The 18,078-nt window shown below is 40.1% G+C and overlaps 2 protein-coding genes across 3 annotated transcripts; both read left to right on the top strand.

The window, feature by feature from the left end:
• Positions 1-2,798: 2,798 nt before the first annotated feature.
• LOC145914182 (uncharacterized) lies at positions 2,799-17,639 on the top strand. Of its 2 annotated transcripts, none has more exons than XM_083001971.1 (4): positions 2,799-2,957; positions 3,101-3,169; positions 3,368-3,550; positions 17,273-17,639. In XM_083001971.1, exons 1-4 carry the CDS (start codon positions 2,881-2,883, stop codon positions 17,373-17,375), a joined length of 432 nt encoding a protein of 143 aa, XP_082858097.1. In that variant the 5' UTR covers positions 2,799-2,880; the 3' UTR covers positions 17,376-17,639. The 2 variants fall into 2 exon arrangements, with proteins under 2 accessions (XP_082858097.1, XP_082858096.1); XM_083001970.1 differs by lacking the exons at positions 2,799-2,957; positions 3,101-3,169; positions 3,368-3,550 and adding exons at positions 15,537-15,709; positions 15,844-15,912; positions 16,129-16,311.
• LOC145913722 (uncharacterized) lies at positions 9,025-10,441 on the top strand. Its single transcript, XM_083001467.1, has 4 exons — positions 9,025-9,183; positions 9,318-9,386; positions 9,603-9,785; positions 10,252-10,441. Exons 1-4 carry the CDS (start codon positions 9,107-9,109, stop codon positions 10,439-10,441), a joined length of 519 nt encoding a protein of 172 aa, XP_082857593.1. The 5' UTR covers positions 9,025-9,106.
• Positions 17,640-18,078: the final 439 nt, after the last annotated feature.

Below are 18,078 nucleotides of genomic sequence, written 5' to 3'. Positions count from 1 at the left end.
ATACTATGCAACAGCTGAACTCTTGTGTTGCAAGATTTCAATGACCCATCAAGAAGCTGAAAATTGTCAAAGAAAACCAGAGGTACAACCTGGGTGGGAAGGACAGCAACAGTTCCAATGCTCGCCTGGTTCTCAGAATGTCACGCATAACTTTACGAATTCGACAGGTTGCAAACAGACCGCAACAAAAACACCTCATGCACAGGTCTGGTCGGCTGCATCGGCAAACATGCTGCGCAGTGCGCACGCAACCTGAGTCAAACAAACTAATGTTGACAAGAACCTTTAACCACGCTGTGATGGGAATGTTCGAGGAATCCAGGGACGAATGTGGAATGTTTACTCATCGCCAGTCACTATGTCACCGGGGAAAAACCTCAGTGCCTAATTACACTGTCGACCAAACAATAGAGCGTGCATGGTGTTTGTGAATTGAAGAAAAAACTTGTAGGACCTTTTAGTGGGGAAATAACAGTGTCCATCCCATGCGAATTCATGATTATTGTGACATTTTTAAAACATTGATTTGGTTCTCGAATTAGGAAATCATCGAGAAAAAAGATATGAAAGGATTTACACAAGAGGCAAACCACCTAACGTTAAATTAGCCACACAGCACACCAATTTAATTTCCTTGAAATATTACAAAATGTCAAAATTCGCGACCAACGTGACAAAACATCATTCAGTTCAAAACATTCCTGGTAAGCAAGGAAGGTAAAATGGCGACAGGGTGTCGTATTTCAAACAGTCTCCTGAAACGCCCACATTTCTACCACGAGTCAATACAACGTAGGGGACAAAGTTCGACTCGTCGAGGACGATGTGTCGAGTGCGCGTAGTATAGGGGCGTGAACAAGGGCGTGTACCCAAGTTACATGCTGTTTGGGGCGGGGTCCGTCTCAGCGGATGAAAAAGATTTTGGGAATCTACAGCAACTTGGTAAAACACGGTTTGAACTTTGCAGTATCATCTTTCACATTGTAACACAGACGGACGGACAAGAACATGGTTGTTGTATCGATAAGAGGTTTCGTATCCCCTCTGGACAACAGAGTTGTGAATTCTATTGTGCGAAAACGTGACATTCGCCAAGCACATGCTTTCTATGATCGGTTCAAGAAGCGACATCAAATGACGGCTAGCCTACATCAGTTCACTAAACTGCGCGGTTTTGCAAGAAATTTTAAAAGTGTAGGACCAATGGTAATTAAATAACAGCGCAATGCAGTATTTTTGTTTTGTTCTGTCGAAAACAGTCATCGCAAGCTTAAAAATCTCCCGTGGACAACTTACTTTAATGATTTCTAAACTGGGGTTCGCGGCACCCTAAAGGGTCTATGGGGTAGTTTAGGGATCGGTGAAAAAGCGGGAGCTGTCTTTCCATTAGAATTTACAAACATTTTGTGATCTTTGCTAATTGTGACGTCACCCCCTATATCTTGAACAAGTTGTACAACTTAAATCGCCCAAGAACATCAGGTGAATATTACGTGCGGCTCAGATGGCTTAACAATTTTATGAAAGGGACTACTGAACGGTTCGGAACCACAGATTTAATATACGGTTACTAGCGACACTTCCCGGAGGTCACGAAACGCAGTATATGTGTGAATGCCTTGGCGACCATCTGTAGTATGTAAATTATAAACCAATCAGGAAAAAAACGTAATAAAGGTTGAGATTCGAATCCCAAGCGAAAAGTAATTGCAGCCTAACAAGTGCCTGTAAACACATACGTTTTAGCAGCCATAAAATTTCGTTTTGATATAATCTCCTAAATTAAACCTTACTTGAAACAATTTGAGTCAAATATATTGGTATAATCTTACACTAGGATGAAACAAGGCTTATTAGCCGAATGCTAAAATCGAAAGCGTTTGTTTGTCTTGTGTGACAGATGGTGGTAAAGGTGACGTTTTATCAGTCAAAGCCCAAAATGATATCGCATAAAACCATATAAAATAATCCAAATATTGAAACTGAGTTCTACAGCCAATGTGCTTTAACTCAAATTTGTTTCAGGTAAGGTTTAAACTAAGAGCATGTATAACGAATTATGTCGCAACAGCAATAAATTAAACTGTTATTTGTAGTTTTTGCAAACAAGATTAACATTTATAAAGCCATCAAATGCCCAAGTATCTGCAGCAAGCCCAGCAAGTGGTTTTGTGATGACAAATCCCTACAGAAAACACGGTTACAAACACAGGTGAAGAATGTTGAAGAATACCACATTAACTTTCCACACAAGCAGCGCCACAACCGAACGCGCACAGTACGGCTTCTGTGTTGTTTGACTTTTAAAACCGCAAGTTCGCTGCGTCGCCCAACCACATGTTGCAAGCACACTTACGCGCAACGAAGAATCAGTCAGCCGTAACGCTGCGCCGTCAATGGTTCGGTTACGAGAAAGAAATATCACGTGGGTTTCGCGGTAGGCGTGGCCTTGGTTGTATATAAACGGGAGTTGAGGTGGCCTTCGACAGAAGTTGGCGGAAGTTTGCAATTAACGGGGCGAATATTTGTACCAAAGAGGTTTTGTTGCCGCCAATGTGTCGCGATGAAGAACAGGTGCAATTGACAACTCCGTTGCCGCAGTCATTTCGTCAAACGTTAAAATGATGTAAACGTTATAACGATCATGCAGTGGTGTAGTTGTACCAAGGAAAGGCGTTGCTGCGTTCTCAAATATTTGTGGTGCTGAAAACATTTTGCAACGGTCTGGTAAATTAATACTAAAATGTGCAAAACTACAACATACTTTAATGTTGTTATTCAGGTATTCCGCAAAAAAGTGTAGTATTGGTTTGAATCCCCTTTAAAAACGTTGTTGTTTTCGCCTTTTTCCTATTGCCATTGACAAAACTACCAACAAATATGGAGAAAGCTTGGATACTCGTTACCGCATTGATTTTTGCGTCCGTCTTGTGTACATCCACCGCCCCTACGTCGAGGTATGTGTTGAAATTAAGAAATACATTTGAAATTCTCACAAAATCAACCACAAAGTGCTTCACGTTCTTTAAAACAAGTTTTGTCCTTAAAACGTACGAAAGTTATTTTTAAATACAAGAAAACATGTTGCATTTTCACACAGATCAGATGAAACGAGCCACGGAGAAACGACCTCAAGTCACAGTGACGTTTTGAAGACCATCTCGAAATTGTAAGCAAAAAACGTATAATTATTTTGCTGGCGTAGAGAACCTTCCAGTGAAAAAGAAATTGCCTCAACATCAACTTGTTCTGTCACCGCTCTTCCGAATAAAACAAATTCCACGCACACCCTTTTACTCAACTAAACCTCTCAATGGTTGATGCTTTTAAATGCCAACGTTTGTAACATAGGATATTATTTGTCTAGAATCGAAGTCCTACAACCGCACCATGTGGAAGAGCGTGCCTTCCTTCGTCGCATTGAGCGCGCTTTCCTCCGGGAGCTCCGGAACACAAGAAAAAACAGGGTAATGCGAAAAAGGAGTTCGTCTGAAACTGAGTTGACAAAAATGAAGGAGGAACTAAGCAGGCCTGATGTCAAATTCTTCATGTTGTAAGTCCAGTTGATAACATTTTAAAATAATAATTATTACCCTCCATTGTTTAAAAGCAACGTAAATTACCGGAAGTTTTGTATTAATTAGCAAACTTCTTGATGCCAGCACATATTGACAAGTCTGTGCAGGGTTCACTTAAAAAGATCGAGTCAATGGCAATATTGTCTGCAAAACAATACAATTCCGACAACCAAAACGTACAATGAAATATTCGGAAAATAAACTAATGTGCTAAAAACGTAATTTAGGAGTGAATGTTGAAACCATGAAAAAAGTCTGTTGGCGTTTCACGATCTCTAATTCGCCCCGTAATTAAAAATGCCCAAATAAGGGTTTTCAGTTTGGCAAATAAAGCGATTGCGCAATATGATGATACTGTTGATCCACCCAATAGGAAACTGCGTCAAACGCCTACGACCCTAGGACCACCAGGGCAAGATGCTACATACGTTTAACACCAGAAACAAAGACACCCTAATATTAGCGAATGTTTGTCAGGCAGTAAACAGTACCAGAGCATTCAAATTTGACACCACTATTGATGCCATTAGCCACCTGCGTACAATAAGCATCCAAGACGGTGCGAATCCCGCAATTATTCGGGTTGCCAACGCAAAGCCAGACAGCACAGGGGAATAAAAGGGCGTGAATTCTTCAGCGTGGTTTCATTGGGTCGAGGTTGGAGACAATAGAGGCGTAGTATGGGCAGGAATGAAGGCGATAACTCCCACTTGCCTCCCGGATTTTTGCAAGATGTAGGATGACAAATCATGACAGGAAAGATTCAGACAAGTTACAGCACAAACTTAATAGCTAGAGAAGATACAGGGATTTTCTGAGATTTTTTTAAGAATCTACGATATTGCGATTACTCAGAAATACTTCTTTCGTTCATTGTTTATTTTTCATTCATCCGCACGTTGTCCCAATTTGCCAATTACATGAATTTATTATTCTCATGTTATTTTTCAGACAAGCAGCATCGACCCAGAGTGATAACTGTATACTTAAAACGTTCAAAACCGGATACAAGAAACCACTTCACTGCAATAATAATAAATAAGGAGCAAGAATGATTTTCCAAGCGTTCCAATCCATATCTCCATGAAAAAACCTTACAGCTTAATCTGCGCGTAGCACTAATATCATCCCGCGCTTTTACTCACATTATACAAGGTCATGGTGACCTTGAAACCACGTGACAACACATTACACAGCACCAGTCATATCGCGTTATGAGAGGGACTGTTACACTGACCTGACGAAGTTCGTCGTTTATATTTCTGTTTCATACTCTTTATTATGAGCTGATTTTTGTGACTTCGCCGTTCCGTCTTGTTTTTTTTATTAGTTTATCAATGCAAGTTTTTGTGTGTTTCGCTTTCTTATTCATTGCTTTTAAATGTTTTTATTTATTAAAGTTCTGTATGTTGATACTTGTATTACTGACCAATTGTCAGCTTTTGAACAGTTATCAGAAAACAGTAGTCAGGGAAAAATATAGTCAAAACGGCCAAAAAGGCTGGTTTAATAAAACTTTTTCAACAAAATACAACTATAACTGCGTGACCAAGGTACAAAACAAAAGACTTAATCACAAACACCAAAGGGAGAGTTTGAAAAAATGTTCCTCAACAAAAAAACAAAAACTAGTAGTAAAGTTGTCAAACGAATAAACCACATATTGGCAGAAAGTTCTGGAAAAAGTAATATTATGCTGCGACGTAACCATGGAGTTCGAAACATCACGCAAGGTTTCCCATTTCAAAACAGGGTCCTCTACCCTGAAGAAGTCTCTCCGGATGGCAGACGAAACGTTGGTTTCCAATAAACACTTTGGAAACTAAGTGCCAGAAGAGCAATTCCGATTAGGAAGAATTCTTGTGTCGTAAGGTGTCAATGACCCGTCATGAAGCTAAAAATGTCACAGAAAACCAGAGGGACAACCTGGGTGGGAGGGACAGCAACAAATCGAATGCTCGCCTGGTTCTCAGAATGTCACGCATAACTTCGATTCGAAAGGTTACAAACAGACCGCACCAAAAACATCTTCTGCAGAAGTCTGCTCGGCTACATCGGCAAACATTCTACGCACGCAACCTGAGACAAACAAACCAATGTAGACAACAATCTTTAACCAAGATGTGATGGGATTGTTTCCAGGAATTCTTGGACGAACGTGGAATGTTTATTCGTCGTCAGTCAGAATGTCACCAGGGAAAATCCTCAGTGCCTCATTACATTGTCGGCCAAACAATAGAGCGTGGTATTTGAAGATTGAAGAAAAAACTTGTAAGGCCCTCTAGTGAGGAAATAATAGCGTCCATCCCATGCGAATGCCTGATTATTGTGACATTTTTAAAACATTGATTTAGTTCTCAAATTAGGAAATCAACGAGAAAAAAGAAGGTTTTACACAAGAAGCAAACCATTTAACGATGAATCAGCCACACACATCAATTTGATTTCCTTGAATTATTACATAATGGTCAAAATTCGCGACCAACGTGATAAAACATCATTCAGTTCAAAACATTCCTGGGAAGCAAGGTAGGTAAAATGGCATCGTGGTGTCGTATTTCAAACAGTCTCGTGGTACGCCCATATTTCTACCACGAGTCAATAGAACGCAGGGGACAAAGTTCGACTCTTCGAGGACGATGTGTCGAGTGCGCGTATAGTATAGGGGCGTGAACAAGGGCGTTTACCTAAGTTACACCACAGTTACATGCCATTAGCACAATGGGGCGGGGTCTCAGCGGATGAAAAAAAATTTGGGAATCCTACAGCAACTTGGTAAAACACGGTTTGAACTTTGCAATGTCATCTTTTACACAGTAACACAGACGGACGCAGAATAACATGGTTGTTGTATCGAAAAGAGGTTTCGTATCCCCCCTGGACAACAGAGTTGTGGATTCCTTTCTGTGAAAACGTGACATTCGCCAAGCACATGCTTTCTATGATCAGTTCAAGAAGCGATCTCAAATGACAGCTAGCCTACATCAGTTCACAAAACTGCGCGGTTTTATAGAGATTTTGGCAGTTTAGCACCAATGGTAATTAAACAACAGCGCAGTGTAGTATTTTTATTTTCTTCAGTCGAAAAGAGTCATCGCAAGCTTAAAAATCTCCCGTGGACAACTTACTACAGTGATTTCTAAACTGGTGTTCGCGGCACCCAAGGGGTCTGTGAGATAATTTAGGGGATCGGTGAAAAAGCGGGAGCTGTCTTCCCATTAAAATTTACAAACATTTTGTTCTTCTCCTGCTTCCCTATTTTTGTATTATTTTAGGGCTTCTGATCTTTGCTAATTGTGACGTCACCCCCTATATCTTGCACAGGTTGTACAACTTGGATCGTCCAAAGTATATCAGGTGAATGTTACGTGCGGCTCAGATGGCTTAACAATTTTATGAAAGGGACTCCTGAACGGTTCGGAACCACAGCTTTAACAAACGGTTACTAGCGACTTACTAGCGTCACCTCCCGGGGGTCACGAAACGCAGTACATGTGAGAATGCCTTGGCGACCAACTGTATTATGTAAATTATAAACCAATCATAGAAAAAAAAACGTGATAAAGGTTAAGATTCGAATCCTAAGCGAAAAGAAAGTAATTGCAGTCTAACAAGTGCCTGTAAACACATACGTGCGTGGGCCGCCAGTTGAAAATTGACTCACGACGGGATTTGATGCCTAACTATAATCCTAAGATTTCAACACAGGTTTGAGGGTCATGACTAAATGACAACGGTGTCCGGTTTAATACTCAGACAATTGTGGTTGATACGCCCCGTCAATATTAGGACCCTTCTTATCTGCATTGTACGTCATAGGATAAGGAAACAACAACCTTGTTTCTTTTGTGGAGAAAGTGCAGACAAATGCGTATGACATCCGACATCATTGATAAAACGCATTGCTACGGCAGAGCGAGTTAAAGGCGAGTTTCATTGAAACTTAGAGCCGCATACAAATTATCGGCTTGACATTAAATAAAATAAGTCGCCCTCAATTGTAAGCATCACAAACGGTAGCTTAAACAACTTTATAAGCCGCGGCTCACAATCGAATAAATACGATGCGTATCGTTTTTCGCCAATCTTCTGCTACGGTTGTGACGTGCAGGTTTGACAGCCACAAAATTTCGTTATCACTAGGCAGGCAAGCACATAGAGAGCCTAAATATCTTACAGTGCAATAAATATTCTTTGATTGTGCTTTGTTGTTGGAATCATGTAAAAACATATTTTACGTTTATTGTGCTTCAGTGCACAAGCTAAAACAAAAACAGATCAGGATTCGGTATTCCGGATTCGATTTAACTATTCTAGAATGTTTTAGAATAGTGTAATATTCTATATTGCCCATCCCTAACTCCACCACAAGTCCGATTGGAGAAGTGAAAAAATGTTACCACAATTTCTCAACAATTAAGACTATTTTCCATTTATATGAAACCAGAGTCAAATATATTGGTATAATCTTACACTAGGATGAAACGGGGCTTATTTGCCGACTGCTAAAATCGAAAGCGTTTGTTTGTCTTGTGTGACAGATGGTGGTAAAGGGGACGTTTTTTCAGTCAAAGCCCGAAATGATATCGCATAAAACCATATAAAATTATCAAAATATTGAAACTGAGTTCTACAGCCAACGTGCTTTAACTCAAATTCGCTTCAAGTAAGGTTTAAACTAAGAGCATGTATAACGAATTATGTCGCAACATCAATAAATTAAACTGTTATTTGTAGTTTTTGCAAACAAGACTAAAATTTATAATGGCATCAAAACCCTAAATATTTGCAGCAAGGCCAGCAAGTATTCAGTCAAAGATTTTTGTGTCGGCAAATCTCTACAGAAGACACGGTTACAAACAAAGGTGAAGAATCTTGAAGAATACCACAATAACTTTCCACAAAAGCAGCGTCACAACCGAACCCGCACAGTACGGCTTCTGTGTTGTTCTACTTTAAGGCCGCGAGTCACCCAACCACACGTTACACTCACGCGCAAACAAAAATCATTAAACCGTAACACGCTTGTCTGCGCCGTCAATGGTTCGGTTACGAGAAAGAAATGTCACGTGGGTTTCGCGGTAGGCGTGCCCTTGGTTGTATATAAACGGGAGATAAGGTGGCCTTCGGCAGAAGTTGGCGGACGTTTGCACTTAACGGGACAAATATTTGTACCAAAGAGGTTTTGTTGCGGCCAATGTGTCGCAATGAACAACAGGTGCAATCGACAACCCCGTTGCCGCAGTAATTTCGTCAAACGTTAAAATGATGTAAACGTTATAACGATCATGCAGTGGTGCATTTGTATCAAGGGAAGGCGTTGCTGCGTTCTCCAATATGTGATGCCGAGAACATTTTGCAACGGTCTGGTAAATTAATATTTAAATGTGCAAAACTACAACATACTTTATTATTGTTATACAGGCATTTAAAAAAGTGGAGTATTGGTTTGAAATCATCTTTAAAAAACGTTGTTGTTTTCGCCTTTTCCTTTTTTCCTATTGCCATTGACAAAACTACCAACAAATATGGAGCAAGCTTGGATCCTCGTTATTGCATTGATTTTTGCGTCCGTCTTGTGTACATCCACCGCCCCTACGTCGAGGTAAGTGTTCTGACGAAATGAGAAAAACATTTAAATTCTAACAAAACCAACCACAAAGTGCCTTACGTTCTTTATAACGAGTTTTGTTTTCAAAACTTACGAAATATAAGCAAACATGTTATATTCTCACACAGACCACATGAAACGGACCGCGGAGAAACGATATCCAGTCAAAGTGACGTTTTGAAGAGCCTCTCGAAATTGTAAGCAAAAAATCGTACAATTGAGTCAAACCATCTCAATTATAGTGCTATTCATGTTGCCAGTCATAAAGGTCTTACTGTCGCGGAGCGTCTTCTCGTAAAATGAAGAAATCGCCTCAAACTCAACTTGTTCTTTCACCGATCTTCCAAACATTAAAAATTCCTCACATTGCGTTTAAATGCCAACGTTTGTAACATAGGATTTCATTTGTTTAGAATCGAAGTCCTACAACCGCACCATGTGGAAGAACGTGCCTTCCTTCGTCGCGTTGAGCGCGCTTTCCTCCGGGAGCTCCGGAACACAAGAAAAAGCAGCCTACTGCGAAGAAGCCGTTCGTCTGAAACTATATTGGCAAAAATTTGGGAGATACGTAGCAGGCCTGATGTCAAATTCTTCATGTAAGTCCAGTTGACCATATTTTAAAATAATAATTATTACCCTCCATTGTATAAAAGCATCGTAAATTACCGGAAGTTTTACATTATTCAGCAAACCTCTTGTTGCCAGCTACATATTGACGAGTCTGTGCAGGGATCACTTAAAAATATCGAGTCAATGGCAATATTGTCTACAAAACAATACAATTCGAACAACCAAAACGGAAATTGAAATATTCAGAAAATAAACTAATCTGCTAAAAACGTAATTTAGTAATGAATTTTGAAACCATGAAAAAAGTCTGTTGGCGTTTCACGATCTCTAATTCGCCCCGTAATTAAAAATGCCCAAATAAGGGTTTTCAGTTTGGCAAAGAAAGCGATTGCGCAATATGATGATACTGTTGATCCACCCAATAGGAAACTGCGTCAAACGCCTACGACCCTAGGACCACCAGGGCAAGATGCTACATACGTTTAACACCAGAAACAAAGACACCCTAATATTAGCGAATGTTTGTCAGGCAATAAACAGTACCAGAGCATTCAAATTTGACACCACTATTGATGCCATTAGCCACCTGATGCGTACAATAAGCATCCAAGACGGTGCGAATCCCGCAATTATTCGGGTTGCCAACGCAAAGCCAGACAGCACAGGGAAGAAAAGGGCGTGAATTCTTCAGCGTGGTTTCATTGGGTCGAGGTTGGAGACAATAGAGGCGTAGTATGGGCAGGAATAAAGGCGATAACTCCCACTTGCCTCCCGGATTTTTGCATTCTGTAGGTTGACAAATTATGACAGGAAAGACTCAGACAAGTTACAGCACAAACTTAATAGCTAGATAAGATACAGGGATTTTCTGAGATTTTTTTAAGAAACTACAATATTGCGATTACTCAGAAATACTTCTTTCGTTCATTGTTTATTTTTCATTCATCCGCACGTTGTCCCAATTTGCCAATTACATAAATTTATTATTCTCATGTTATTTTTCAGACAAGCAGCATCGACCCAGAGTGATAACTGTATACTTAAAACGTTCAAAACCGGATACAAGAAACGACTTCACTGCAATAATAATAAATAAGGGGCAAGAATGATTTTCCAAACGTTCCAATCCAGATCTCCATGAAAAAACCTTACAGCTTAATCTGCGCGTAGCACTAATATCATCCCGCGCTTTTACTCACATTATACAAGGTCATGGTGACCTTGAAACCACGTGACAACACATTACACAGCACCAGTCATATCGCGTTATGAGAGGGACTGTTACACTGACCTGACGAAGTTCGTCGTTTATATTTCTGTTTTATACTCTTTATTATGAGCGGATTTTTGTGACTTAGTCGTTAAGTCTTGTTTTTTTTTATTAGTTTATCAATGCAAGTTTTTGTGTGTTTCGCTTTCTTATTCATTGCTTTTGAATGTTTTTATTTATTAAAGTTCTGTATGTTGATACTTGTATTACTGACCAATTGTCAGCTTCTGAACAATTATCAGAAAAAAGTTGTCAGGCAAAAATATAGTCAAAACGGCCAAAAAGGCTGGTTTAATAAAACTTTTTCAACAAAATATAACTATAACTGCGTGACCAAGGTACAAAACAAAAGACTTAGTCACAAACACCAAAGGGAGAGTTTGAAAAAATTTTCTTCAACAAAAAAACAAAAACTAGTAGTGAAGTTGTCCAACGAATAAACCACATATTGGCAGAAAGTTCTGGAAATAGTAATATTTTGCTGCGACGTAACCATAGAGTTCGAAACATCACGCGAGGTTTCCCATTTCAAAACAGGGTCCTCTACCCTGTTGTCAACACACCTCACTGACACACGTCGTGCAAAACGCTGCAAGTAGGTACACCCTAAATCGTGACCAAAATAGTGACAAAGTTGCTAGTTTTCGGAGGCATCAGGGGATATACGGCTGCTCTCAGCATTCCCTGCGTCAAAAAGTCAATATAATGCACAAGCGGAAGAATTCTTATACTGCTATTTTTGTTGCCAGGCATACTAATTAATCGGAATTGCTCTTCTGGCACTTAGTTTCTAAAGTGTTTATTGGAAACCAACGTTTCGTCTGCCATCCGGCGAGACTAACCCTGAAGAAGTCTCGCCGGATGGCAGACGAAACGTTGGTTTCCAATAAACACTTTAGAAACTAAGTGCCAGAAGAGCAATTCCGATTAGAAAGAATTCTTGTGTCGTAAGGTGTCAATGACCCGTCATGAAGCTAAAAATGTCACAGAAAACCAGAGGGACAACCTGGGTGGGAGGGACAGCAACAAATCCAATGCTCGCCTGGTTCTCAGAATGTCACGCATAACTTCGATTCGAAAGGTTACAAACAGACCGCACCAAAAACATCTTCTGCAGAAGTCTGCTCGGCTACATCGGCAAACATTCTACGCACGCAACCTGAGGCAAACAAACCAATGCAGACAACAACCTTTAACCACGATGTGATGGGATTGTTTCCAGGAATTCTTGGACGAAACGTGGAATGTTTATTCGTCGTCAGTCAGAATGTCACCTGGGAAAATCCTCAGTGCCTCATTACATTGTCGGCTAAACAATAGAGCGTGGCATTTGAAGATAGAAGAAAAAACTTGTAAGGCCCTCTAGTGGGGAAATAACAGCGTCCATCCCATGCGAATGCCTGATTATTGTGACATTTTTAAAACATTGATTTAGTTCTCAAATTAGGAAATCAACGAGAAAAAAGAAGGTTTTACACAAGAAGCAAACCATTTAACGATGAATCAGCCACACACATCAATTTGATTTCCTTGAATTATTACATAATGTCAAAATTCGCGACCAACGTGATAAAACATCATTCATCTCAAAACATTCCTGGGAAGCAAGGTAGGAAAAATGGCGTCGTGGTGTCGTATTTCAAACAGTCTCGTGGTACGCCCACATTTCTACCACGAGTCAATAGAACGCAGGGGACAAAGTTCGACTCTTCGAGGACGATGTGTCGAGTGCGCGTATAGTATAGGGGCGTGAACAAGGGCGTTTACCTAAGTTACACCACAGTTACATGCCATTATCACAATGGGGCGGGGTCTCAGCGGATGAAAAAAAATTTGGGAATCCTACAGCAACTTGGTAAAACACGGTTTGAACTTTGCAATGTCATCTTTCACACAGTAACACAGACTGACGCAGAATAACATGGTTGTTGCGATGGGAGGTTTCGTACCCCCCTGGACAACAGAGTTGTGGATTCTATTGTGCGAAAACGTGACATTCGCCAAGCACATGCTTTCTATGATCAGTTCAAGAAGCGATCTCAAATGACGGCTAGCCTACATCAGTTCACAAAACTGCGCGGTTTTATGGAGATTTTGGCAGTTTAGCACCAATGGTAATTAAACAACAGCGCAGTGTAGTATTTTTATTTTCTTCAGTCGAAAAGAGTCATCGCAAGCTTAAAAATCTCCCGTGGACAACTTACTACAGTGATTTCTAAACTGGGGTTCGCGGCACCGAAGGGGTCTGTGAGATAATTTAGCGGATCGGTGAAAAAGCGGGAGCTGTCTTCTCATTAAAATTTACAAACATTTTGTTCTTCTCCTGTTTCCCTATTTTTGTATTATTTTAGGGCTTCTGATCTTTGCTAATTGTGACGTCACCCCCTATATCTTGCACAGGTTGTACAACTTGGATCGTCCAAAGTATATCAGGTGAATGTTACGTGCGGCTCAGATGGCTTAACAATTTTATGAAAGGGACTACTGAACGGTTCGGAACCACAGCTTTAACAAACGGTTACTAGCGACTTACTAGCGCCACCTCCCGGAGGTCACGAAACGCAGTACATGTGAGAATGCCTTGGCGACCAACTGTACTATGTAAATTATGAACCAATCATAGAGAAAAAACGTAATAAAGGTTGAGATTCGAATCCTAAGCGAAAAGAAAGTAATTGCAGTCTAACAAGTGCCTGTAAACACATACGTGCGTGGGCCGCCAGTTGAAAATTGACTCACGACGGGATTTGATGCCGAATTATAATCCTAAGATTTCAACACAGGTTTGAGGGTCATGAATAAATGACAACGGTGTCCGGTTTAATACTCAGACAATTGTGGGTGATACGCCCCGTCAATATTAGGACCCTTCTTATCTGCATTGTACGTCATAGGATAAGGAAACAACGACCTTGTTTCTTTTGTGGAGAAAGTGCAGACAAATGCGTATGACATCCGACATCATTGATAAAACGCATTGCTACGGCAGAGCGAGTTAAAGGCGAGTTTCATTGAAACTTAGAGCCGCATACAAATTATCGGCTTGACATTAAATAAAATAAGTCGCCCTCATTTGTAAGCATCACAAACGGTAGCTTAAACAACTTTATAAGCCGCGGCTCACAATCGAATAAATACGATGCGTATCGTTTTTCGCCAATCTTCTGCTACGGTTGTGACGTGCAGGTTTGACAGCCACAAAATTTCGTTATCACTAGGCAGGCAAGCACATAGAGAGCCTAAATATCTTACAGTGCAATAAATATTCTTTGATTGTGCTTTGTTGTTGGAATCATGTAAAAACATATTTTACGTTTATTGTGCTTCAGTGCACAAGCTAAAACAAAAACAGATCAGGATTCGGTATTCCGGATTCGATTTAACTATTCTAGAATGTTCTAGAATAGTGTAATATTCTATATTGCCCATCCCTAACTCCACCACAAGTCCGATTGGAGAAGTGAAAAAATGTTACCACAATTTCTCAACAATTAAGACTATTTTCCATTTATATGAAACCAGAGTCAAATATATTGGTATAATCTTACACTAGGATGAAACGGGGCTTATTTGCCGACTGCTAAAATCGAAAGCGTTTGTTTGTCTTGTGTAACAGATGGTGGTAAAGGGGACGTTTTATCAGTCAAAGCCCGAAATGATATCGCATAAAACCATATAAAATTATCAAAATATTGAAACTGAGTTCTACAGCCAACGTGCTTTAACTCAAATTCGCTTCAAGTAAGGTTTAAACTAAGAGCATGTATAACGAATTATGTCGCAACATCAATAAATTAAACTGTTATTTGTAGTTTTTGCAAACAAGACTAAAATTTATAATGGCATCAAAACCCTAAATATTTGCAGCAAGGCCAGCAAGTATTCAGTCAAAGATTTTTGTGTCGGCAAATCTCTACAGAAGACACGGTTACAAACAAAGGTGAAGAATCTTGAAGAATACCACATTAACTTTCCACAAAAGCAGCGCCACAGCCGAACCCGCACAGTACGGCTTCTGTGTTGTTTGACTTTAAGGCCGCGAGTCACCCAACCACACGTTACACTCACGCGCAAACAAAAATCATTCAACCGTAACACGCTTGTCTGCGCCGTCAATGGTTCGGTTACGAGAAAGAAATGTCACGTGGGTTTCGCGGTTGGCGTGCCCTTGGTTGTATATAAACGGGAGATAAGGTGGCCTTCGGCAGAAGTTGGCGGACGTTTGCACTTAACGGGACAAATATTTGTACCAAAGAGGTTTTGTTGCGGCCAATGTGTCGCAATGAACAACAGGTGCAATCGACAACCCCGTTGCCGCAGTAATTTCGTCAAACGTTAAAATGATGTAAACGTTATAACGATCATGCAGTGGTGCATTTGTCTCAAGGGAAGGCGTTGCTGCGTTCTCCAATATGTGATGCCGAGAACATTTTGCAACGGTCTGGTAAATTAATATTTAAATGTGCAAAACTACAACATACTTTACTATTGTTATACAGGCATTTAAAAAAGTGGAGTATTGGTTTGAAATCATCTTTAAAAAACGTTGTTGTTTTCGCCTTTTCCTTTTTTCCTATTGCCATTGACAAAACTACCAACAAATATGGAGCAAGCTTGGATCCTCGTTATTGCATTGATTTTTGCGTCCGTCTTGTGTACATCCACCGCCCCTACGTCGAGGTAAGTGTTCTGACGAAATGAGAAAAACATTTAAATTCTAACAAAACCAACCACAAAGTGCCTTACGTTCTTTATAACGAGTTTTGTTTTCAAAACTTACGAAATATAAGCAAACATGTTATATTCTCACACAGACCACATGAAACGGACCGCGGAGAAACGATATCCAGTCAAAGTGACGTTTTGAAGAGCCTCTCGAAATTGTAAGCAAAAAATCGTACAATTGAGTCAAACCATCTCAATTATAGTGCTATTCATGTTGCCAGTCATAAAGGTCTTACTGTCGCGGAGCGTCTTCTCGTAAAATGAAGAAATCGCCTCAAACTCAACCTGTTCTTTCACCGATCTTCCAAACATTAAAAATTCCTCACATTGCGTTTAAATGCCAACGTTTGTAACATAGGATTTCATTTGTTTAGAATCGAAGTCCTACAACCGCACCATGTGGAAGAACGTGCCTTCCTTCGTCGCATTGAGCGCGCTTTCCTCCGGGAGCTCCGGAACACAAGAAAAAGCAGCCTACTGCGAAGAAGCCGTTCGTCTGAAACTATATTGGCAAAAATTTGGGAGATACGTAGCAGGCCTGATGTCAAATTCTTCATGTAAGTCCAGTTGACCATATTTTAAAATAATAATTATTACCCTCCATTGTATAAAAGCATCGTAAATTACCGGAAGTTTTGCATTATTCAGCAAACCTCTTGTTGCCAGCTACATATTGACGAGTCTGTGCAGGGATCACTTAAAAAGATCGAGTCAATGGCAATATTGTCTACAAAACAATACAATTCGAACAACCAAAACGGAAATTGAAATATTCAGAAAATAAACTAATCTGCTAAAAACGTAATTTAGTAATGAATTTTGAAACCATGAAAAAAGTCTGTTGGCGTTTCACGAGCTCTAATTCCCCCCGTAATTAAAAATGCCCAAATAAGGGTTTTCGGTTTGGCAAAGAAAGCGATTGCGCAATATGATGATACTGTTGACCCACCCAATAGGAACTTGCGTCTAACGCCTACGACCCTAGGACCACCAGGGCAAGATGCTACATACGTTTAACTCCAGAAACAAAGACACCCTAAAATTAGCGAATGTTTGTCAGGCAATAAACAGAGCATTCAAATTTGACACCACTATTGATGCCATTAGCCACCTGCGTACAATAAGCATCCAAGGCGGTGCGAATCCCGCAATTATTTGGGTTGCCAACGCAAAGCCAGGCAGCACAGGGGAATAAAAGGGCGTGAATTCTTCAGCGTGGTTTCATTGGGTCGAGGTTGGAGACAATAGAGGCGTAGTATGGGCAGGAATAAAGGCGATAACTCCCAGTTGCCTCCCGGATTTTTGCAAGATGTAGGATGACAAATCAAGACAGGAAACACCCAGACAAATTAAAGTACTACCTTAATAGCTAGAAAAGATACAGGGATTTTTTTAAGAATCTACAATATTGCGATTACTCAGAAATACTCATTTCGTTCATTGTTTATTTTTCATTCATCCGCACGTTGTCCCAATTTTACAATTACATGAATTTATAATTCCCATGTTATTTTTCAGACGAGCAACAACAACCCCGCGTAGAGACTGCGAACTTGCAGCGTTTAAAGCCGGAAGCACAAACCCAGATCACTGCAAAAAGTATCCAGATCATAATAAATAAGGAGCAAGAATGCTTTTCCAAGTGAACCTACCCAGATCTCAGTGAAAAACCTTACAGCTTAAACTGCTCGTAACACTAATATCATCCCGCGCTTTTACTCACTTTATACAAAGTCATGGTGACCTTGAAACCACGTGACAACACATTACACAGCACCTGTCATGTCGCGTTATGAGAGGGACTGTTACACTGACCTGACGAAGTTCGCCGTTTATATTTCTGTTTCTTACTCTTTATTATAAGCTGATTTTTGTGACTTTGCGGTTCCGTTTTGTTTCGTTTTTTGGTTGCTTATTCATTGCTTTTGATTGTTTTCATTTATTAAAGTGTTGTATGTTGATACTTGTATTACTGACCAATTGTCAGCTTCTGAGCATTTATCAGAAAACAATCTGACGAAGTTATCAGGCAAAGATATAGTCAAAACGAACAAAAAGCCTGGTTTAATAAAACTTTTTTCAACAAAATACGACCATAACTGTGTGACCAAGGTACAAAACAAAAGACTCAGTCACAAACACAAAAGGGAGAGTTTGAAAATAGTTTCTTCAACATAAAAACAAAATCTAGTAGTAAAGTTGTCAAACGAATCAACCACATATCGGCAGAAGGTTCTTGAAAGAGTAATACTATGCTGCGACTTAACCAGAGTTCGAAACATCACGCGAGGTTTCCCATTTCAAAACAGGGTCCTCTACCCTGT

Source organism: Ascidia mentula, chromosome 9 (genome assembly GCF_947561715.1).
Source record: "Ascidia mentula chromosome 9, kaAscMent1.1, whole genome shotgun sequence".
NCBI lineage: Eukaryota > Metazoa > Chordata > Ascidiacea > Phlebobranchia > Ascidiidae > Ascidia > Ascidia mentula.
Note: the sequence above shows the minus strand (reverse complement) of the source record. Positions and strands in the feature narration are given on the sequence as shown.

Excerpts from the sequence above, each read along its gene's own strand:
- LOC145914182 (XM_083001971.1), top strand. The coding sequence starts at position 2,881 with ATGGAGAAAGCTTGGATACTCGTTACCGCATTGATTTTTGCGTCCGTC. Across the intron at positions 2,958-3,100 it reads TCCACCGCCCCTACGTCGAG|ATCAGATGAAACGAGCCACG; the intron begins GTATGTGTTGAA and ends ATTTTCACACAG. Across the intron at positions 3,551-17,272 it reads CCTGATGTCAAATTCTTCAT|ACGAGCAACAACAACCCCGC; the intron begins GTTGTAAGTCCA and ends GTTATTTTTCAG.
- LOC145913722 (XM_083001467.1), top strand. The coding sequence starts at position 9,107 with ATGGAGCAAGCTTGGATCCTCGTTATTGCATTGATTTTTGCGTCCGTC. Across the intron at positions 9,184-9,317 it reads TCCACCGCCCCTACGTCGAG|ACCACATGAAACGGACCGCG; the intron begins GTAAGTGTTCTG and ends ATTCTCACACAG. Across the intron at positions 9,387-9,602 it reads TTGAAGAGCCTCTCGAAATT|AATCGAAGTCCTACAACCGC; the intron begins GTAAGCAAAAAA and ends TCATTTGTTTAG.